The 24879-nt window shown below is 38.9% G+C and overlaps 1 protein-coding gene across 3 annotated transcripts in view; it reads left to right on the top strand.

Moving 5' to 3' along the window:
• PREX2 (phosphatidylinositol-3,4,5-trisphosphate dependent Rac exchange factor 2) overlaps positions 1 to 20420 on the top strand; it is a 303314-nt gene extending 282894 nt beyond the window's left edge. For all 3 annotated transcript variants that reach the window (XM_065902847.1, XM_065902846.1, XM_065902845.1), the window contains 2 exons: positions 7823 to 7890; positions 14877 to 20420. In XM_065902847.1, coding sequence (XP_065758919.1) covers positions 7823 to 7890; positions 14877 to 14922 — 114 coding nt within the window. In that variant the 3' untranslated portion in view covers positions 14923 to 20420. The remainder of the gene's footprint in view (positions 1 to 7822; positions 7891 to 14876) is intronic.
• Positions 20421 to 24879: the final 4459 nt, after the last annotated feature.

Below are 24879 nucleotides of genomic sequence, written 5' to 3'. Positions count from 1 at the left end.
AAGAGTGGATTTGAGGCTGTGTTTTCCAGTGGTCATGTATGGATGTGAGAGTTGGACTATAAAGAAAGCTGAGTGCTGAAGTATTGATGCCTTTGAACTGTGGTGTTGGAGAAGACTTGAGAGTCCCTTGGACTGCAAGGAGATCCAACTAGTCCATCCTAAGGGAAATCAGTCCTGGGTGTTCATTGGAAGGACTGATGTTGAAGCTAAAACTCCAATATTTTGGCCACCTGATGCAAAGAGATGACTCATTTGAAAAGACCCTGATGCTGGGAAGGATTGAGGGCTAGAGGAGAAGGGAACAACAGAGGATGAGATGGTTGGATGGCATCACCGACTCAGTGGACGTGGGTTTGGGTGGACTCCGGGAGTTGGTGATGGACAGGGAGGCCTGGTGTGCTGCGGTTCATGGGGTCGCAAAGAGTCAGACACAACTGACCAACTGAACTGAACTGAAAGTACCAGATAAGAGAACTGAGGCATTTTCTGGGAATGACAGGTCATTTAGTGAGGCTGTGTAATAGTCTGAGGAATGGGGAGGGGTGAGGAGGAATCAGAGTTGAGAGCTCTGCTTGCTTCGGGAGATCTTGAAGGGTCTTCTACACCATGCTAAGAAGTGTGTGCTTTATTCTGAAGATAAAGAACATACCTCAGGTTTTCCTTCAGAGGATGAAGAGCAGCCTTTGGACTGTCTTTACGTCAATGATGTACCCACATGTGAAAAAGAATACGCTCTTAGAAAGTGAATGAGCTTTCTTCCTTTATTGTTTTTGGCTCGGCCAAGTGGCTTGCTCCATCTTTGTTCCGCAAACAGGGAACAATCCCAGGTCCCTGCTGTTAAAGTGCCAAGTCCTCACCACTGGACCACCAGGGAATTACTTGAACTTTCTATACAATGGCTCAATAGTATTTTAAGTATGCTCGTTTAGTTTCGAATCCTTAAGATTCTTTAAAAAGCTAACAAAAATGCACTAATCTCCAGTGTACCAATTATTAGGAAAATGTGCTTAATCTAGTAGAATAAAGTCACAAATCTGTAGGCAACAAAAGAAGTCAAAAGACATCAATTTTATATTTTATTCCATTACCTTTTCTTAGGGCTACTTCAGAAAATTTATTTAACAAATTTCTCTACTTGCTGATTTGGTTTGAATTATCCATTAGTAGTGAATGACTTAATTTTTAAGCTATGCTTTTGTAATTATGCAAAAATTACATAAGTCTTTATTTACTAAAGACTTAGTGTATACCTCTTAGGTAAACATATAAATCCCTATGGGTTTGCTCCCAAGATTACACCACAGAATGTCAACTGAACCAAAAGAAAAATCCGTGGAGACTGTCCTAAGTGAGGCTGGTGCCTGTCTGGGATCTTTAGAGATGAGGGACAGAGAGTACACACTATATATCAATACACTGGTGGTTTGGATTGGGAACCCCAGTGCTGAAGATTGAAAACTAAGATCTCACAAGGTCCAAGGGGTTTGCTAAGTAAAGGTCAGATCTCTGAGAAGCACATGACTCAGTGTGGGTCAGCTGGAAAAGGGCAAGTACAGATGGAACAGCCTGCAGGTTTTGGAAGGATTTTTCAGATAGATATTCAAATTTGGTTTTAAAAAGTAGATCCAAAGTAAACTTGTGATTATTCACATCGGGGCTGGGATTTGGGCACTAAAACATACAGAAAGAGATTAACTTTGCTGTTTCACTGTGTTGCTGTTACAGTAGCTTTGCAATAATTCTTGGAGGAGCCCTCTCAAAATTATGGTTTATGACAAGACTGGGAGACTGATAATTGACCTTTTTTAGAATAGTCCAATCAGGAGGTCATTACGAGTTGGCTACATGTACATTCTTACTATATGGATTTGAATAATCAAAACCATTAGCCGCTTACAACTGGAAACTAAGATAGATAAAATACAGATGGGAAAAGTAAAAGCAGTATTACCTGGGTCTTGATGAGTTGTTTAACCCGCTTAAACCTCTTTTAAATGTATTTATGTGGCAGAGGATAAGATGGTTAGATAGCATTACTGGCTCAATGGACATGAATTTGAGCAAACTCCAGGAGATAGTGAAGGACAGGAAAGAGTGGCATGCTGCAGTCCAGGGGGTCACAAAGAGTCGGACACAACTTAGCGACTGAACACGCACATGTATGTTATTAATATGGATTACTATATATAAAATATAAAAGACTGAAAAATTGTGAACTTTGTAAGTTTATTTCTCAAGCGTGCTATTTTTCAATATTTATCACTCCTTCCTCCTATGGTTTGTTAATAAATCCATTGAGGATGGGTAGCTTCCTTCTTTTCTTAACTTGTTTCTCTGCTACATCTGGTTCTGAGACAAAAACCTGATTTGTACCTTCTTTGTGAAAGATCATGGAGCCTTGGGCCCTCTCTTTATAGAAATTGGGGTGCCCAGGTCCCAGAGGAGACTTTTGCGAGATGCCTTCTGTGGCCGATCCTCTTCCTAGTGTCTGCAGTTCCAGGCAGTGGGGTTAATGTCTGGGATCCAATCCACAAACCAACTCTTACCAGCGTGGAATCTGATTAGTTAGAACACAGGTGTGAATCAGCTCTCTAACATTTCTGATTACCTTATCTTTCAACCATTTAGATTCAGCTTTCCAAGAAACTGAATGGTTAGAAAGTTCACCTGATTAATGAATAATATTTTCTTTTTTTCTTTTTATTTTTTTCCTTTATTTTTATTAGTTGGAGGCTAATTACTTTACAATATTGTAGTGGTTTTTGTCATACATTGACATTAATCAGCCATGGATTTACATGCGTTCCCCATCCTGAACCCCCCTCCCACCTCCCTCCCCACCCCATCCCTCTGGGTCATCCCAGTGTACCAGCCCTGAGCACTTGTCTCATGCATCCAACCTGGACTGGTGATCTGTTTCACACTTGATATTATACATGTTTCAATGCTATTCTCTCGGATCATCCCACCCTCACCTTCTCCCACAGAGTCCAAAAGTCTGTTCTCTACATCTGTGTCTCTTTTTCTGTCTTGCATATAGGGTTATTGTTACCATCTTTCTAAATTCCATATATATGCGTTAGTATACTGTATTGGTGTTTATCTTTCTGGCTTACTTCACTCTGTATAATGGACTCCAGTTTCATTCATCTCATTAGAACTGATTCAAATGTATTCTTTTTAATGGCTGAGTAATATTCCATTGAATAATATTTTCTAAGATCTTTAGATTCCTTTCGAGGAACAGGAAACTTTTCAGCATGATTTTTTTGTCCATATTTCTAACTGCAGTGCAGACGTCCCCCTGCAGTTTGGTTCCAGAAGCCCCCACAGATGACAAATCCACTGATGTGCAAATCCCTTACATAAAATGGCAAGAGCACAATGAATACAGAAGGCCTTCTGTTTTCAGGGGTTTCCACACCCATGGGTTCTGCATCCATGGATTTAACCAACTGTGGATCAGTGACACAGCAGATTAAACCTACAGGTGCAAAACCCAAAGATATGGAGGGAAAATTGTACAGTTTTCACATATAAATTTTATGTATATATGTTTAATAGAATTATTTTCATTAACTGGTTGAGTTAGAAGAAAAATAAAAGATAGAACTTCAGTGCAGTTGCTCAGTTTTGTCTGACTCTTTGCGACCCCATGAACTGCAGCACACCAGGCCTCCCTGTCCATCACTAACTCCCGGAGTTTACTCAAACTCATGTCCATTGAGTCGGTGATGCCATCTAACCATCTCATCCTCTGTTGTCCCCTTCTCCTCCTGCCTTCAATCTTTCCCAACATCAGGGTCTTTTCAAATGAGTTATCTCTTCGCATCAGGTGGCCAACATATTGGAGTTTCAGCTTCAACATCAGTCCTTCCAGTGAACACCCAGGACTGAACTCCTTTACGATGGACTGGTTGGATTTCTTTGCAGTCTAAGGGACTCTCAAGTCTTCTCCAACACCACAGTTCAAAAACATCAATATTTTAGCACTCAGCTTTCTTTGTATTCCAACTCTCACATCCATACATGACTACTGGAAAAACCATAACCTTGACTAGATGGACCTTTGTTGGCAAAGTAATGTCTCTGCTTTTGAATATGCTGTCTAGGTTGGTCATAACTTTCCTTCCCAAGGAGTTCAGTTCAGTTCAGTAGCTCAGTCGTGTCCAACTCTTTGCGACCCCATGAATTGCAGCACACCAGGCCTCCCTGTCCATCACCAACTCCCGGAGTCTACCCAAACCCATGCCCATCGAGTCAGTGATGCCATCCAGCCATCTCATCCTCTGTCGTCCCCTTCTCCTCCTGCCCCCAATCCCTCCCACCATCACGGTCTTTTCAAATGAGTCAACTCTTCGCATGAGGTGGCCAAAGTTTCAGCTTCAGCATCAGTCCTTCCAATGAACACCCAGGACTGATCTCCTTTAGGATGGACTGGTTGGATCTCCTTGCAGTCCAAGGGACTCTCAAGTCTTCTCCAACACCACAGTTCAAAGCATCAGTTTTTCGGTGCTCAGTTTTCTTCACAGTCCAACTCTCACATCCATACATGACCACTGGAAAAACCATAGCCTTGACCAGACGAACCTTTGTTGGCAAAGTAATATCTCTGCTTTTTAATATGCTATCTAGGTTGGTCATAACTTTCCTTCCAAGGAGTATGCGTCTTTTAATTTATGGCTGCAATCATAAAGTCTGACACTGTTTCCACTGTCTCCGTATCTATTTCCCATGAGGTGATGGGACCAGATGCCATGATCTTAGTTTTCTGAATGTTAAGCTTTAAGCCAAATTTTTCACTCTCCTCTTTCACTTTCATCAAGAGACTTTTTAGTTCCTCTTCACTTTCTGCCATAAGGGTAGTGTGTAAGTGTCTTTTAATTTCATAGCTGCAGTCACCATCTGCAGTGATTTTGGAGCCCCAAAAAATAAAGTCAGCCACTGTTCCAATGTTTCCCCATCTATTTGCCATGAAGTGATGGGACTGGTTGCCGTGATCTTTGTTTTCTGAATGTTGAGCTTTAAGCCAACTTTTTCACTCTCCTCTTTCACTTTTATCAAGAGGTTCTTTATTTCTTCTTCACTTTCTGCCATAAGGGTGGTGTCATCTGCATATCTGAGGTTATTGATATTTCTCCTGACAATCTTGATTCCAGCTTGTGATTCCTCCAGCCATCGTGTTTCTCATGATGTACTCTGTATATAAGTTAAATAAGCAGGGTGACAATATACAGCCTTGACGTACTCCTTTTCCTATTTGTAACCAGTCTTTTGTTTCATGTCCAGTTCCAACTGTTGCTTCCTGACCTGCATACAGGTTTCTCAGAGGCAGGCTAGGTGGTCTGGTATTCCCATCTCTTTCAGAATTTTCCACAGTTTATTGTGATCCACACAGTCAAAGGCTTTGGCATAGTCAATAAAGCAGAAATAGATGTTTTTCTGGAACTCTCTTGCTTTTTCGATGATCCAGCGGATGTTGGCAATTTGATCTTTGGTTCCTCTGCCTTTTCTAAAACCAGCTTGAACATCTGGAAGTTCACGGTTCACGTACTGCTGAAGTCTGGCTTGAAGGATTTTGAGCATTACTTTACTAGTGTGTGAGATGAGTGCAATTGTGTAGTATTTTGAGCATTCTTTGGCATTGCCTTTCTTTGGGATTGGAATGCAAACTGACCTTTTCCAGTCCTGTGGCCACTGCTGAGTTTTCCAAATTTGCTGACATATTCAGTGCAGCAGTTTCACAGCATCATCTTTTAGTATTTGAAGTAGCTCAACTGGAATGCCATCACCTCCACTAGCTTTGTTGGTAGATATACTATGGTGACGTAATGTATGATGACAGTCAGCATCAGTGATGTGATGGACTACGAATATGTAACATCACTTCTGTGATTTTCTTGTCCAAAATACATGCCTTCTGTCTAATCATCTGACATACCCAGATTGAGGGACATTCTGCAAAACAATGACCAGTACTCATTCCAAATATTAAGGTCAGGAAAGACCAAGGAAATCTGAGGAATTGCCCCAGACTGGGGGAGACCACGGAGGTGTAATGACAGAATGGGGTTCTGGATTAGATTCTGGGATGAAAAAGGGGCATTAGTGAGAGGAAATGGGGAAAGGTGAATAAGACGTACAGCTTAGCTAATAACATTTCCTGGTTTTGATCATCACACTAGGACTAAATGAGAGTTAACATTAGAGGGAGTTTACCTCGTGCGTAAGGTTTGTTACCTCTCTGTTCTGCTTGTAAACTTTTTTCTAAGTCTATAATTCCTTCAAAATGAAGAGATCTTTTTTAATGCATAGTTGCAATTCCTAAATTTCTTCCTATGTGTTTTTTTTTTTGCCATACACATCCTCTTTTCCCTGTTTTCTTTCTTTGGCTTGGTCCATTTTGAGAGAATATATTCTTTTATTTTTATTTCTTTCTTTTCTTTTCTCCTATTCTTTCTTCCTTTCCCATCTGTCAGAATCTGGGAGCAGCAGAGAAAGTTTCAGGGTTTTTAAAATCACTCTCCTCCATTTATACTCAGTTCCAAACTCTGGTGTTTGCTTCTTTGTAGTAACTCATTCCTATTAGGAACTGAACAATGAATATTCTTGAACTCAACAGATTTGTAAAGACTTTTTTCATTGCTAAAGCACACTATCTTTGTACTATAATCTTTGAGGCAGAATTCATACATTTTAGATATCCGCATGCACCTGCCTTGTCTAGAAACTGCTTTAAATTATTTAAGGAAAGATTTTCTTGATAAATACTATGAATCTTTAAACAGCCAGCTATTCAGCTAAGCACAGAACAAGCTGCATGCAGGTGATAGAACTGTGATTTCTGTCCCAGGAAAACGCGGCGGGGGGAGGGGAGCGCAGAGCAGTATTTCTAGCTTTCTCACTTCCTGTTTTCAGTGTCTTAACTATTAGTTGCTTAAATATTGAATAATGACATAGATGAGATAGTGAACAGGAAGCTGTCATTCAACCTTATTTTGAAATGCTTTAGATGGCTTTTGAAGTAAATATCAATCCTTTTAAACAGTGTATCAGTGTTATTTTTCCTCTTTTTTAAAACTTTATGTATTTATTTATTTTTGGCTATACTGGGTCTTTGTTGTTGCACAGGCTTTTCCCAGGTTTTGGCAAGCGGGAGCTGATCTCTAGTTGTAGTGTGCGGGCTTCTCATTGCAGTGGCTTCTCTTGTTGCAGAGTATGAGCCCTAGGGTGCTGGGGTTTCAGTAGTTGCGGCCTGTGGGCCCAGTAGTCGTGGCTCTTGGGCTCTAGAGCACAAGCTCAATAGTTGTGACGCACAAGCTTAGTTGCTCCACTGCATGTGGGATCTTCCCAGATCAGGGATCGAACCCTTGTCTCCTACTCTAGCAGGCAGATTCTTTATCACTGAGCCACCAGGGAAGCCCTATTTTGCTTCTTAAAAGCATTAATTTTGAAAATACTCAGACTATGGTGTCTTTCTCCTTCTTGAGTGTCTCTTGATGTTAAATATATCATTGCAATAACACTCTCCACTCAAATGTTAAGGGTATGTTGAAAGTGAAGTGAAAGTGATAGTCACTCAGTCATGTCCGACTCTTTGCAACCCCATGGACTATACAGTCGATGGAATTCTCCAGGCCAGAATACTGGAGTGGGTAGTCGTTCTCTTCTCCAGGAAATCTACCCAACCCAGGAATCGAATCCAGGTCTCCCACATTGCAGGTGGATTCTTTACCAGCTAAGCCACCAGGGAAGCCCATGGTATGTTAAATAATTACTAATACGATGCAGAATTAAAAGTGATTGTCCTTATTTCTTTCAGGGAGCAAGAGTTCAGAACACAGCAAAGAATTTGGGAGTCAGAGACCGGACTCCACAGTCTGCTCCAAGGTGAGTGATTCCCCAGGTCTGCTCTTCCCAGAGGTCCTGCTCCCACGTCCCTCATAGCTTGTGCAGCCGCCGCAAGATACACCCAGTCTACTAGTGAATGTACTCATGGAAATCAGCCTTGTAAGCATTCCGTGGCTCAATGTGATTAGGTGTAAATATTCTCCGATTAAATGAAATTTTAGGTGAAGCAAACTTAAGAGGTAGCATTACCAACATTATACTGTTTTGCAAGTTCTATCCTGAATTCAAAAACAAAAGTCCACCCAGGTACTACTAAAATAGATGTTGCAACTGTGCCAAGCCACCAAAATGCCATTTCCACTTAGACTTCTACAATCACGTGTGCTATTCTCTCTGGTGTGATGGGTTTTCTCATTGTGTTTTATGAAAAACTGCTCCATAACCACAAAACTCATGTTAGGTATCATTTTCTCCTTGAAGTTGTGGTTTTCTTTCTCTCTGTGTTCCCACAGCATCTTGGGTATTGATCTGTTATAACCCTGATTTTGCTGCAGTGTATTGTTACCTATCTTTCTACCCAAGTTGGATATGAATTCTTTAGAAGTAGGGAAGATTCTTTTCGGATTTTATTCGCTGCTCATCATAGTGCCTACATAGAATATGTGAACAGACTTTGAGAATGTGTGAATGGATAAATCAATTAATGAGCTTTTTGTTCATTATCCTACCAAATGTTCACAGCACACATATCATCATGAGAAAGGACTTATGGACAAAAGATTAATCCACTTTTAAATGAAACATGGAAACAACCATCAAAGAAATGTTCCTTTGATTTTCCTGGTGACATTAGGGTAGACAGCCATCTACCTTGAAGTAGGGCAGAGTTAAATAACTTATTTTACATTTGATTGTATATATTTGCATTTTAACAAAATGCAAGCATTTCAAGTGCTGTCACAAACAAGACGCTTTTTGTTACTATTTACGAAGCACTTACCAGAATGCGAATGATGACTGCAGCATTTGTGAAGTTATATTTCATTCTGAAAATCTGTGTGCAGTGGAAGTATTTTCAAAAGGGAAAAATATTTCCCCCTTAAAGTGAATGTAGTCCTCAAGTTCTAATTGCATTTATTTTCAGTGCTGACTCCTAACTCTATTTAATCCTCAAGTCTTGTTTATGTTGTTGTTCATAGTTGATTAAATGAGAGTCTAAGTCTTTCTCTTGCTGAAGAATCACTTTACATAGGCATTCTCTCTCCTGGACCTTAGCAGACATAGTATATTTGGATAATAAACCCAGTGAAGCTTTAAAATTCCAAGAAGAAAACAAGATAATGGCACAGTGAGGTCTTCTTAGCTGGGACTTATAAACATTAATGAACAGAGGGGATGAAACTTAAGCATCCTGATCAATAAACCAGTGTGCAACCTCAACATGAGAAAAGAAACTGATGAGCTCACTGTTTTGTTTATTGGGTTACATTTAAAAAACTTGAAGCAAAAAAAAAAAAAGTGCTAGCTGTCAAGTGGACATGTTTTACAAGGGGTTAATTGCTCTGAGAGAGAAATCTAGAGTAATTTTTCAATTTTAGTTATGCTTTCATTCATTTTACAAATATTTATTGAGGGTTTCATTCATTCTACAAATACTGATTGAGGACTTAAGAAATGGAAAGCACTCTGCTATGCCCAGTGGAGAATGTAAGCATGAGATAAAAATGGTTCCGGCCCTCAAAGAGCTTTCAGTTAAAGAGGCCAGGCTCCTCTGTCCATGGGATTTCCCAGGCAAGAATACTGGAGTGGATTGCCATGCCATGCATGCCTGGTCTCCTGCATCTCCTGCTTTGCAGGTGGATTCTTTCCTGTTTGGGACACCAGGGAAGTCAGAGCAAACACCACAAGGCTAGGGAGAAAGTGAGAAGTGCTCTGTGAGGGCACAGGGAAGGTGCTAAGGACCGCAGAGCACCTGAGATCCCCCCCATCTGGGAACGAGGATTTCTGCCCTAAAGACAGCGATTTGAAGAACACGTTTGTCTCCCAAGACCAGGCCCTCCATAGGCAAGGGTAACATTTCTAGAAACACCTTCAGGGAGATATTTTGCTGTCTCTGATACTGACATAGTATTTGATTCAAATCCCCAAACAATCTCTATTACAGCTTTCCTTTCTCCATCCACTGCCTTTCATTTTTTAAAATTCACTCAGCAAACATATATTGAATTTCTGCTGTGCGACTGTAGATGTCAGGCACTTTGATAAAAGCTAGGGATAAAGACATAATCCCCTCTGCCAGTCAGTGAGGTGTCAAAGAGCAACAACTGAATAAAATGAAAATAGTATATAGTGTGTGTGTGATAAGAACCATGACAGTGCAGCCACTATGAAAAATAGTATGGAGGTTCCTTAAATAACCACAAATTGAACTACTGTATGATCCAGCAATTTCACCCCAGGCAGGTATCTGGAAAAAAGGAAAAAACTAACTCAAAAAGATGCATGTACCCCCAATGTTCATAGAAGCTCTGTTTACAGTAGTAAGACATGGAATCAACTAACTGAATTCAGAAGATGTGGTACCTATATTATATATGTATATAAATGTGTAAATGTATGTATACATACACACAATGAAATACTACTTAACTTTTAAAAAGAATTGGCTTCCCAGGCGGTGCTAGTGGTAAGGAATCTGCCTGTCAGTGCAAGAGACCCAAGAGACGTGGGTTCAATCCCTGGATAGAAAATGTCAACTCAATCTAGTACTCTTGCCTGGTGAATCCCATGGACAGAGGAGCCTGGTCGGCTACAGTCCATGGGATCACAAACAGCCGGACATGACTGAAGCAATTTAGTACATAAAAAAGAATAAAATTCTGCCATTTACAGCCGTGTAGATGGACCTAGAGAATATTATGCCAAGTGAAATAAATCAAATACTATGTAATGTTACTTACATGTGGAATCTAAAATATAATACAAATAACACTGCATCTAAAACAGAAACAGACTCACAGACATAGAAAACAAACAGTGGCTACCAAAGTGTAGAGGGAAGGGGAAGGGGCACATTAAAGGTGTGAGATAATAGATACAAAGACTATACATCTAATAGATAAGCAACAAGAATTTATTGTATAGCAAGGAATTTATTGTATACCCTTTATACTGTAATAACCTGTAATAGAATAAATCTACAAATATACTAAATCATGGTGCTGTACCCCTGAAATCACACAGTTATAAAGCATATATATTTCAATTTTTGAATAAAGAACCATGATAGGAATAGCATAGATTGCCGTGGGAACATAGAAGAGGCCTATAACTGAGCCCAAGGATGGAGGGGAGAGGTCACAAAGAATTCCTGACCCCATCAGCATGGTAATTAATAGACATCTTCCTGAGCTGATGCAGTGACCCCAGTGCTGAGAGAACACATCGCATTCTGGCAGCTACACCTAGACTTCTGTGACTGATGATTCAATGTGATTTAAGAATGATACAGAGCGAGGCTGGAGACATAGGCAGGGGCTGGATCAAGAAAAGACTTGTACCAGATACTGAAGAATTTTCATGGTAACACGAAGCCAACAAAGAGCCATGAATAAACCATCTTTCTTTCTGGAAGATTTGGATTTTAGAGTTTATGTCTGGCAACGTTAGGAGGAGTCATTTGAGGACAAAGGAGACTGAAAGCAGCAGATGCTTTGGACACTACTAATCATTGTAGGAGGTTAGTGAAGAGGAAGATTCTAGGATGACCACCAGATCTCTGGTTTGGATGACGATGGTGAAAGGTTCTAGTCACTGAGATAGTAGATACAGGAAAAAAAGAGCATGTGTAGGAACAGACGATGAGCCTTAGTTGGTGATATTACACTGAGGCCCAGTGGGACATGGAGATGCTGTGATGGACGGTGCAAATGAGGTTCCTCCTCCTTGTAACTAGCACACCTTGACTGGTCAGAGCAATAAATATATCTTCACTAAGAACCAGAGATTACATTCCAGCTAATGGCACACTGCTCTTATTTTTCTGTTACACTACACACTTTGGCAAGTGTTGTATAATGAAAATTTGTTTTTCTCCATTTGCATAATTGTAGTTTGTGTGTATTTGTATCATATTTGTAGACACAAAATGATTTTGGGTTCAAGCTGCTAACATGTGACCTTACTTAGGTTATTTACCTTTCTTAGACAGCTTTTCCGTCTATAAAATGGAGGCAGCTGCCTCAGGACAGAGTGCCCAGATAGTGCTCATGCGTGCTGAGTCATGCCTGACTCTTTGTGACCCCATGGACTGTAGCCCACCAGGCTCTTGTATCCATGGGATTCTTCATGCAAGAATACTGGAGTGGGTTGCCATTTCCTTCTCTAGGGGATCTTCCCGACCCAGGGATCAAACTTGTGTCTCTTGCATCTCCTGATTGGCAGGCGGGTTCTTCGGGACAGAGTATTGTTGATAATTTCATCTGTTTTGTGGTCTCCTTTAGCACAGCTCTTCTTTGTGCCTTGTTGAAAAATCAAGGCTGTGATCTGTATAGACTGAAGTTTGAGAATCCTACTCTCTGCAGCCTTGGATTTGAGCTGGAAATACCAGCTCCAGGATGACTGCCTGAGCCCAACAAGAAAAGAAGAAAGTGGAGCCAGAAACCAATCTTTATCTTGTAGGGCCCGTGGTGTACACAAGTGGCATGAGGATGTGGCAAAAGCCCTAATGTCAGGCAAACAAAAGCCTCCATTCCCTCACTCTTTAGATGCCAAAAAGCAAACAGATCAGCACAGAGTGAAAGTCCAGTTCTTACCTATTACATTTTACTACCACGCCTGATTTGCTTGTTCTCAATTCCCAGAGCCTGCAAGTTCCATTACAAATGTGTCTGGACTCAAATAACCCTGAGTCCCTTCCAAGAAGCCTCCGCCAAGTGGAATGTGCCCAGCTCTGCTGCGGTACCCAGAGCTATTACTTCATTAGGTGAATGCAGGGAGTAGCCTTTTCTCCAAATTGTGAGGCAGTCTTTTCAAAGACTGCTCTACACAGTGGCATTAGCCGCATTATGTGGAAACGTGCAGTCCAAGGTAATGGCAGGTGACTTCTCAGCCCAGACCTCATGGGGGCGGACATTTGCCACCCAGCCGACTGTTCCTGTTCTACATGAGGCCTTTTCACTCATTAGGCAGCACTGTCAGGAAAGGAAATGAAAGAGAAGAATGCTCCCTTCATTTTATTATTCCAGCTCTGGGAATGCAGTTTGAAGCAACACCATATCCTTCAGCTGCACAAGCAGCTTTGAAGTCTATCAGCTCCAGGAAGGATGAAATAAGCTTTTCTAGTGTGAGATGTCCTTATTTCAGCATTCATTTTCTTCCATGGAGATGACACGTACAGTATTAAACACCTTGCAGACTCCAAAGGCAATTACTTCTTGTCTGGGTTTCCAGAATGGGAAAGTTATTTTGTTTAACTAGATTTCTAACTTGATATTAAATCTTTTTTGTTCTCCCTCACCCTTTGATTTTGAATGACTGTGGGATTAAATGTTGAAGGGGGAGGAAGTTTATAATTTGCTGAATTTGTCAGCAGATCATTTAAACTGTGTTCAATTTCATCTGTAAAAGAGAGTGACTCAGCACAGAACCCCCTGGGTTTGGAGTGCTTTTAACACAGAGCAAAGTTGGACTTCTCTGGCAGTTCAGTGGTTAAGACTCCATGCTTCCAGTAAGGGGTGTTGGTTTGAGCCCTGGTCAGGGAACTAGGATCTCACGTGCTGTGTGATGTAGCTGGAAAAAAAAAAAAAAAAAAAGAGAGAGAACGTAAAATGGAGCAAAGTTGAAATCTGCACCTTATATTTCTAGAGCAACAGACTAAGCTCTGAAGTAGGACCAGCATGGCCACATTCTTATCGAGGACTCCATGCTTACAACCAGCTTCATTACATCCGCTGGTGTTGACTCAAAGTGTAAAGGTTAGTCACTCAGTCATGTCCAACTCTTTGGGATCCAATGGACTGTAGCCCACCAGGCTCCTCTGTCCATGGAATTCTCCTGGCAAGAATACTGAAGTGGCTTGCCATGTCCTTCTCCAGGGGATCTTCCCAACCCAGGGATTGAACCTGGGTCTTCATTGCAGGCAGGTTCTTTACTATTTGCACCCCCGGGGAGGCCCACCTGTTCTCTCAGCTTTGGCCTTATTAATGGGCGTGCTTCACACATCACTACTGAAGCAGTTATATCCACCTTCATTTGGTTCTGGAGTTAACAGTCAACCATGCAGAAGAACATGAAGCAGTAGACCTTGTATCATCTTCCAGGTTCCGTGCCCCGAGCTTTGTCTGCATGCTGTCTGGTTTCAGAAAACTAGACCTGGGAGGCAAAGAGAGCATCTTGGGGCATCTCCACCAGTTCAGACGGATTCCTTGGCCCCCTTGAATCTCCACCTGATTCTGTTGACAAGGGAATGACAGTGTGGACAGAGCTGGGCAGGTGTTCCGTAGGAAACACCAGCTCCTTGTGCCTTGAGAGTCAGGCCTCAGGACTGTGTCTCATCAGGCTAGCCTTGAGCAACTGCCGGCACCAGCAGGATGGTACAAGTGAGGCAGAGTTCTAGAACTTGGAAAGTCAGGAATGACTTAAGACAGAGATGCTATGTTGCTGCAAGATAATCATAATAGATAAGATGCTAAATGCCTTCTAGATTTCAGAGCATCACTTTTGCTACCAGCAAGGTGAGCAACCCAGATTGACACGCTGGAGCAGAAGCAGCTGGTGTAAAAATGGCAGCATTGCCTAGTCAGTGGGCATGTAGATGTGCAAAGAGACGTGGGTGTTTTGTGATAACAGAACCAAAATTTTGGAGTTTGCTAACGCGCATACAATTTTTAGTGAAATACGTGATAGGATCTTGACTGACTCCCAAACCAAGAAGTTCTTGTCAATGTATTTGTCATACCAATGAAAACATCTCAAGTGATGTCAATGTGCTGGGTCACTGTCACACTTTCCTATGCCTTTTCTAGGCTGTACAAGCTATGTGAGCCGCCTCCCCCAGTTGGAGAAGAATGAGGAGCATCTTCAAGGAACCAGACAAGCAGAAGCTACTGAACACTGGATGAGACAAAGAACGTGCTGGCTAAACATCCTCCACTCAACATAAAGAAATGGACTTTTTTCTCTGACTCTTTCATCATGTTGTAAATAACTAATGTTCAGCTTGTACTTAGATGTTTGTGCTGGAAATGGATAGATGTCCATTCAAACAACTCGGCTTCACAAACTGATCTCTCTCTGTGTTAACATGAATTATTCATCCTGCAGATTATATGAAAAAAGATCCGAGATGAAACATTAACCATTGTGCCTCCTTTCCCATCTTTTGAAATTACTATGTTGCATTTGCTTTGCATCTTCTCCAAATGGAGCATGTAATTATGGATATTTCCATTTGAAGAAGTCTGTCCTTGGAGAAACCTGGCCACACTTTCCAGGTGATCACACAGAAATGTGACAGACGGCAGTGACTGGACGTCATAGGTTTTCCGTCTCCTGCTTGCATCTGAGAAAGTCATTTGTGGGTGAAAGGTGAGGAGCATCCTTTGCTCTTTTTCAGTAGGAGAAAGAGTATTTCTCAGTAGAGGAGAAGAGAGCTGACTGAGGCCTCCAGCAGCATCTTCCTCCAGCTGCTTTCAGGGACGCTTTCTGCTTGTGGAGTGTTCCAGTGATCCAGTGCTGTCCTTGATCTCCGAAATGAGCATGGCTTCCTTGGATAATGAGTCCTAAAGCTGGGACGTAGGTGTCCAGGGGTGGGGAGAAGCAGGGATTGGGAAGGATTGGGAGGACGACTAGGGTGAAGCAGGGGATAATAAACCTATTAAAAAACTCAACCTTTAAATTTGAAAGATACCCAAATCTCTTATTCAGGCTTTCGTATGAGATGTCAGACTCTTAGAGAATACACCATACTGAGTGTGTTTCTATCAAGGTAGTATATGTATAAGATGAGAAAATAAAGCTTTATTTGTTGAACTTTAAAAGACCTGTTAGAGACCTTGATAATTTATGAAAGTACAAAGTATATTCTATTTTCGTTCTAAAGTTTACATAATGTTTATCTGTCTCCATTGATAAAATATTAATAACATTTCCTTAGCATAGTGAAAACGGTAATGTTGATTTTAAATCTGTAATTTTCAAAACAGTTAAATGCCTCTGCTGTGATTGTGATACTTATGTGGATTTAGATTAACTTCCTATATGAAATGCTTTCCATAACTAAAGTAGTTACAGACCATTACTAAATTTTAATTTATGAAATTTGATAATCGTTTTCAAACTCATTAAAAAGCCTTCATCACTAGCAGTTGTGTGTTCAATAACAGAAACACTGTTATGTGTGTTTGAGGTCTTCATGTCCTGGTCAAGGTAATAAATGTTATTTCACATAGAAGTACTGAAGACTTTCATGATAAGTACATATTTATAACAAAAAATAAACCAACATCAGAGTTTTCAGACAAAAAAGTTGAACACTTTTAATTTAATGAAGATATAACCTTAATATAAATATTTACATTAAATACGTTCTTAATTTTCAGGGCTTTAACACTTTTGATACTATTGCCAGTAATTCTGAAGGTCCATGAAATTAGTAAACTGTGATGTTCCTGTTACTGACAATTTGATTACATTTAACATGGGAATAATGAGTGAGCAAAACTGATTAACTAGCAAGTACTTTTCATGTTGTCATTACTGTTCTCTGATCACCACCCTGAAAGCCGTATTCCTTATTAAAGGTATGAAGTGGCCACTTAAACATTTCAGTCATACTTTGTATTTCATAGGAGAAATTATCTGCTATTGTAGTGTTTATAAATTAGCATACTTTAAGATTGAACCTCTATATAATAGAATGTACTTAATACTATTTTAAGGGTTAAACATGGTGTAAGTGTACCATCTATCAATGCTTGGCACTTAATAAAAGCTCAAAAGTTAGTGATGACATGTTACCATCAATCACTGTGATTTTTTATTGTAATGAAAACTGTAGCTAAAACCTAAGTAATTTCTCTGTGCCAAGCAATACCGCCAGGTGCTTTGCCGTAGTTTCTTGTTATTGCTTCATTAATCCTCATAATTATGCTTTGAGGTGATAGTCTTAGCATCACCCCTGTTTTATGGCTGAGGAGCTAAAGCAAAGAATGGTTCAGTGACTTGCCCAAGATCACATGGCCAGTAAGTGGTAGAACCAGGATCTGAGCCTAGGAAGTCTGCCTTCTTAATATATTGTGTTACTCTTCCTTATTAATATAGGAAATGTTATAATACTGCCAGTTATTTGTTGGTAAAGTTGGAGTTCTGTGTGGTGGGGGCCATTACATTATATGTGTTATATTGAGAAAAAAGTGAATGAAAACATATAAAGTGCCTCTAAATATATGAAAATCACAGGATATGCTAGACATTTTGCCATTCTGGATAGACATTATGAAGTAACCTAATGCTATTGTAATCTGAAAAGACATGATCTATTCTTCATAATTGAAGAAAATAGTTTTAGATATGTTTTAAAAGTGTTGAATAGTACATTATATAAAATCTTACTGATTCCAAAACAGTGGTGACAGCGAAAAATCATGTGAGTGAATGAATAAGGACAACTCTTCAACTCCACGATGTACCCCTGCATGACAGTGGACATTCGACTGACCTTCAGCTTTTATGCAAGCTCAGGCATGTTCAGGGTGGTATGACCATAGATTGACCTTGATATGACCATAGACTGGCCTTGAGTTTTTAGAATGGGTTTATCTAAATGCTCACATACTCTTCTGTAGCCAGTGTACCTTTAAACATTACAAAAGCCTGCTAACACTTCTTCCAGGTTTTCCCAACTTTGTAGATAAGTGTGGACCTCTGGCTGTCTCCACCTAAAATGGGAGGTCACGCCTAGAAATTTTGGTTCTTAATATGGGACTGATTCATTAATACTTTTTTTTTTTCATAAATACTTGTTAACTAGTAAATCATGGTCAAGAAATCTGAAACCTTCCATTGTACCTTACAAAGTTTTCTTACTAAATATTAAAAATTAATATTAAAGGTATGAGTAATTTGAGGAGACTAGAATTTTACACCTATTTCCATTACATTTAATGAAAAAGAATGGAAGAAAGAAAGAAGGAAGGAAATGAAGAGGGATGGGGAAGGGAGGGAGGGAGGAAAGAAAGAACTTTTGTACTGGTTTTACTTATACTGGATATATAATGTTGAATTTAGAATCTAAGCTTTATTTTATGAACCAGTATCCCCATCTTAGGAGTCTCATGCTATTTTCTGTCTTTTCAAATCACATTCTTCTAGTGATTTAGATTCCCTGTGCGTTCAACGGCCACTCTTCTTGCAGCAACAATGTTCAATTTATTGAAGTTAAATTAATTTCTCATGATATTATAACATATGACATTGTAATGATATTGGTTCTGACTCTATTAATTTAAATTTTGTGATGAATTCAGAACAGCATGATACTGACCTTGGCACTAACTGTAAAAGCCAAGAAAATGAATGGGTAAAAAAATACTGAGTGGCATATTAAGTCATTTAGGAAAACAAACTATTTTCTACTCTTTGGACACATTTTACCAGCAAAACTAATTTTACTGATTTGGAAGCATTCCTTTGAGTTACTGTATGTATTTGAAAATAATAAATTTGTAATTAGAACACTACTTTTTCATTAGTTCATATAGTTCCTATGTAGCATGGTTCAGTGTAGAATAGAAGGCATATTTTTATTCACCTATGTATTCAGTAAAACATAAAATTGAAATTTAAAATGACTAATCTTAAGTCATTTTCATTTACCTTTTACTTTAAAGGTAATTTTTAGATTTTCTTCACTAGCTGAATTTACAAATAGTAAAACTAACCTTTAGCATGTGATTAAATTGCTTCTGAATTTTAAAATTTATGTTTAATTTTTAAAGGCTTTTTTAAGTGAATTATCATACAAAATGATGGTTCAATTATGATCCCAAAATTAGTAGCAGTTATTTCATTAACAGGTGTATATATTAATCGATTTGCTGAATGAATTGTCAGTTGTCCTATGTAAGTATGAAGACAAAAATTTTGGAAACGGTTTAGGACAATCTGAACCTTGATTAAGAAAAATATTCTGTATTTTATAAAGCTTTCCACATTAGAGATGAGCCTCAGAAAAGTTTCATTCTTTATGAAGCAGACAAGTTGGGATAAGCTTCCGGCAGGTGCCTGGACCAAGGATGGGCTCAGGCTGATCCCTTTGACATACAGTGGCCACAACCTTTGAAGGTGCTGTGATTCCATAGTTGTTATTATGGTTAGTCTTTTGTTTTCGAAAAATTTTGCTACTCAGAAGTTTTGCTTTTAACAGTAATCTCAGCGTTCATATTGCCAAGTTGTGCTTGACCTCCTTCACTCAGGATAGTTTGCTTCTCACTGAGAAGACATTTCTGAAGTCTACTAGGTTTACTAAGAGATAAATATATATTTTATATACATATATTAATATTTATAATGTTTTGTTTTTATGATAATACATTATAAGAATGACTTAGATTCTTCTGTCTTATTTAGTGTGAAGGTATGAAATATGAAGTGGTTCAGTATATTGAATATGTGTCTGAATATGCCATAAGTGTCCCTGGTAGGCCATCTTTTGATCTCTGGCACTAGTCTGCTTCTTAGTCTGGAGTCTATTGATCTGACTTTGCCGTCAGAGGTAGTTGATTAAGAACAAAATTATTGAATTCTTAAATGATAGTTCTAGTAGAAATAGAAAGCTTTGGACAGCTCATTTGGGGTCAAATTACAGAATAAATATTATCCACTCGTGTCATTCAACAAACGTGTTTGAGAATTCACTTTGTCAAAGGCACAGTTGGTGGGCTGCCTTTATGCGTTGCATGTATTTGGTTCAAAAATCTTCTCAGTGTCTCCGCGTTAATCTCCTTGTGTCTTTTTCCTGTATTGACGTTATTTGTAATGCAAACTTACTCTAATACCATATAGATACCTATATTGTATGATTTCAAGAATACTAAGTTGATAAAATGCTCTAGAAAGTATACATTTAAACTTAAGTATCTAATCCCTCAAACAAATTTACTAGAGTTTCAGACGAATATATATTTTTGTAACTGCCAGGTAAATGAGTAGAACATAGCTTTTTTGTTTAAAAATATTTTTATAAGTATGCATCTACACAGTATTCATTATTTTAAACGTTAAAATATCAAGTGGGTTCTATAAATAGTGATTCTTTTGAATATATCCATATTTAACATATAACACCCAAATTGTAATGACAAATGTCATATGAATGTTTTTATAGTAGTGTGTTTTTCCCTTTGTAAAATATACATGTAACATAGTTTGAATCTCTCAGTATTTTGTGCATGGATAAAATAATCAAGTGTATCATGTATTTTATATCATTTATTTTTGTCTGCATAAAAGACTAGAGTAGTAACATTGTATCATGTGTCAAAAAAATAATAAAGTGAAATGTAGTATGACCATTTCAGTTTCTATCCATTTAAATTTAATCAATTCTTGTTATGTTTTCACCTGCTTAAGAGAAAAAAAATATGCATGAAACAGAGCTTTTCATCATTTAAGAATTCACAAGCTCAATAGAAGAAACTTTGATAAACATGTGAAACAAATCTACAAATATGAACTGAGGTGAGTTGCAGAGACAGTAGCTGCTAGGAAAAGAAGCTAAATAGGGGCAGGAAAGCTTCATGGAAAGAGACTGTGTGTTCCTTGAATTAATGAGCCAGTCTATCAAGGTTTATTCAGTACCTGTTATGGATAAGCCCTTATCATGGTTGCTGAGGGTGTTATAAATGCATATAATTCCCAGACTCTACAGTTAAAGCACTTGGTAATATAAATGATTATCATAGTGCACAAACTAAAATGGTAATTACCAAAAAAGGCAATACACATTAATACAAAATGAGGGGTAGGACAATGAGAAATATGTACTATAGAAATACAAGGAATTTAGATTCAACCCAACATCTCTTTATTGGGCATCTAGAAATTTCTTAACAGGTTCTGAGCTAAGCTGGATAATTAGTCCTTAGAAACATATATGGCTATTGCTCATGTGGAGTTTGCAATTCTAGAAGGGGAAGGCTAACCAGAAAACACAAAAACAATGAAAGCTGGCTAGGTCAGTGTCCAGAATGTGTAAGATTAAGCAACAAAAGTGGACGAGCCGTGTAACAAGAATAGCTTGAACTGAGATGCAAATGTGCCAGATATTTTGGTAAGATGGTGAGTAAATTAGTTTGTATAGAGGATCAAGATTTGTGAATATGATAATTAATAATGCTGAACATTTTACCTGAGCTTTTGGCTGTTAATATAATGATTTGGGGGCTTCCCTGGTAGCACAGATGGTAAAGAATCTGCCTGCAATGCGGGAGACCTGGGTTTGATACCTGGGTTGGGAAGATCCCCTGGAGAAGAAAAGGGCTACCCACTCCAGTATTTTGGCCTGGAGAATTCTGCATCACAAAGAGTCAGACATGACAGAGCAACTTTCACAAATAATGATTTGAATGAATTGTCTGTTCAGATGCTTGCACATTTTTATTGAGCTTGTTGTTTTTTATTATTAAATTATGAATTTCTTTATATACCAAAAAAAAAATTTATGGATGTGATTAGAGAGAGATATGGATTGAAAAGAAGGTTGAATCTGGATGGTATAGGTGTCTCAGTGCCAGGCTAAGAAGTCTGGACATTTTACGGGGAAGAAAATTGAGACATCTAGTTAATAACAATAATAAAAAATTATGAAATCCCAGTGAGGAGTTTGAAAAACTTGTATGCTGTTGACTATATAGACCACCTCAGAAAAGTGGAAGGAAACAATCATTGGAGGAAACAAAAATCAATAACTACATTTTACCTTTTGGAGACTGCTGTTATATTGAGATTGCAAGTTTAATACAGTAATAAGAAAAACTGGAATGAACAAATAGAGGTTATTTGTTTTAGAGCAGCAGTCCAGACACTCGTGTTCCAGAGTCGCTATTAGGTCGCTATTAGACACACATACAAAATGTATTTTGTGGTCAAAATTGATTTTAAGAAACACAGACTCAAACAGATTTTCTTTATCATAGGACTTCTCTGACCTTTTAATATACTTATAAAAATCACAAGTTTGGAAGAGAGAGGTGATGTGTTTCACAACTTACTAGAAGAGAGGACATGTTTCATAGAAAATTTGCTAATATTTTCTTGGAATTCAGTGGAGCACAAAGTGGGAAAACTGTTCTAAAAACTTCATGATAACATAAAGGGGAAAAAAGGTAAACAAGAGATGGGGCAGCCATTTATTACTGGTTTGGTGGTGGGGGGAGGAAAGCTTTAAGGCTTAAAGGAAGAACTACTGACAAAATTTTTTTTGTTATCTATTTTTGTTTTATTTTTTACTAATATAGTTAACTTGCAATGTTGTGTCAATTTCTGGTGTATAGCAAAGGACATTGACATAAATGAACAATAACAGTGGATTAGAATAAAAATCAGGCTGTAATATTGTCACCATGTTCAGAACATTAGGGGTTTGGAAAAGCATATTCCATTCAAATGCAGATATATCCTTTCTGATCATTTCAGCTTATAATGTGATGAGACGTTAGAATAGAGGATATTTTAGTGACTCAAATATTGATGGCACCAGTTTGCCATGTTTTCTGGACTAAATTTGTAATTCTCCATGGCCATGTCCAGGGTGCTTAAGTTAGATGACATGAAGGTTAAAGACTAATTTTCTTTTCACAAAAACTATTTTAAAATTTAGGTACATGAATCAAGGTAAATTGGAAGTGGTCAAACAGGAGATGGCAAGAGTGAACATCGACATTTTAGGAATCAGTGAACTAAAATGGACTGGGATGGGCGAATTTAATTCAGATGACCATTGTATCTACTACTGTGGACAAGAATCCCTTTGAAGAAATGGAGTAGCCCTCATAGTCAACAAAGGAGTCTGAAATGCAATACTTGGATGCAATCTCAAAAATGACAGAATGATTTCAGTTCGATTCCAAGGCAAACCATTCAATATCAGAGTAATCCAAGTCTATGCCCCAAATACTAATGCTGAAGAAGCTGAAGTTGAATGGTTCTATGAAGACCTATGAGAACTAAACCTTCTAGAACTAAAATCCAAAAAAGATATCCTTTTCATCATAGGGGACTGGAATGCAAAAGTAGGAACTCAAGAAATACCCAGAGTATCAGGCAAATTTGGCCTTGGAGTACAAAACGAAGCAGGTCAAAGGCTAACAGAGTTTTGCCAAGAGGACACACTGCTTATAGCAAACACCCTCTTCCAACAACACAAGAGAAGACTCTACACATGGGCATAACCAGATGGTCAACACCAAAATCAGATTGATTACATTCTTTGCAGCCAGAGATGGAGTGGCTCTATACAGTCAGCAAAAACAAGACCAGGAGCTGACTGTGGCTCAGATCATGAACTCCTTATTGCCAAATTCAGTGTTAAATTGAAGAAAGTAGGGAAAACCATTAGACCATTCAGGTATGACCTAAATCAAATCCTTTATGATTATACAGTGGAAGTGACAAACAGATTCAAGGGATTAGATCTGATAGACAGAGTGCCTGAAGAACTATGGATGGAGCTTCATGATATTGTACAGGAGGCAGTGATCAAGACCATCCCCAAGGAAAAGAAATGCAAAAAGGAAAAGTGGTTGTCTGAGGAGGCCTTACAAATAGCTGAGAAAAGAAAAGAAGCGAAAGGCAAAGGAGAAAAGGAAAGATATTCCCATTTTAATGCAGAGTTCCAAAGACTAGTAAGGAGAGATAAGAAAGCCTTCCTCAGTGATCAATGCAAAGAAATAGAGCAAAACTATAGAATGGGAAAGACTAAAGATCTCTTCAAGAAAATTAGAGATACCAAGGGGAAATGGTATGGACCTAAAAGAAGCAGAAGATATTAAGAATACACAGAAGACTATACCAAAAATAGCTTCATGACCCAGATAACCACGATGGTGTGATCACTCACCTAGAGCCAGACATCCTGGAATGTGAAGTCAAGTGTGCCTTAGGAAGCATCACTATGAACAAAGCTAGTGGAAGTGATGGAATTCCAGTTGAGCTATTTCAAATCCTAAAAGATGATGTTGTGAAAGTGCTGCACTCAATATGCCAGCAAATTTGGAAAATTCTGCAGTGGCCACAGAACTGGAAAAGGTCAGTTTTCATTCAGTCTTGACTGAGCAATTGAACTGACTGATTTTAAAATGTTACGTGTGGGGTTTTCTAGACTGACATTGGTCTGCCATTTGAACATGATCTGAAGTGTTGGTGTTCAGTTGCTAAGTCGTGTCTGACTCTTTGTGACCCCATGAACTACAGCATGCTAGGCTTCCTTGTCCTTCACTATCTCCCAGAGTTTGCTCAAATTCATGCCCACTGAGTTGATGATGCCATCCACCCATCTCATCCTCTGTCATCCCCTTTTCCTCCTGCCCTCACTCTTTCCCAGCATCAGGGTCTTTTCCAGTGAGTCACCTTTTCAGATCAGGTGGCCAAAGTAACGGAGCTTCAGCATCAGCATCAATCCTTCCAATGAATATTCAGTGTTGATTTCCTTCCTGAGATATACAAATATCTCACAGATTTTTGAAGCCGTGTCTTGAAAATATGAACCCTCAGGTCATCTCCGATATTCCTTGGGATCAGGAATTTTTCATTTAGTTAAAGTGCACACACAAGTAAAATTTCAGTATAAGACTGTCTAGAAATTCAACAAGTCACAGAGTTCCTTGACTCTCTACCCTTGACACACTATCTTGCTTTTACATAGGAGAGATCTGTGAACTCCTTGTCAGAAAAGTGATGAGATATATTATTCCAGGGCTATGTGCTGAGAGAAAAAGGCAGTGATCACCACATGATATAGTAGAGTGTTCC

Source organism: Muntiacus reevesi, chromosome 12 (genome assembly GCF_963930625.1).
Source record: "Muntiacus reevesi chromosome 12, mMunRee1.1, whole genome shotgun sequence".
NCBI classification, from domain to species: domain Eukaryota; kingdom Metazoa; phylum Chordata; class Mammalia; order Artiodactyla; family Cervidae; genus Muntiacus; species Muntiacus reevesi.
This window is presented reverse-complemented; position numbering and strand designations above follow the sequence as displayed.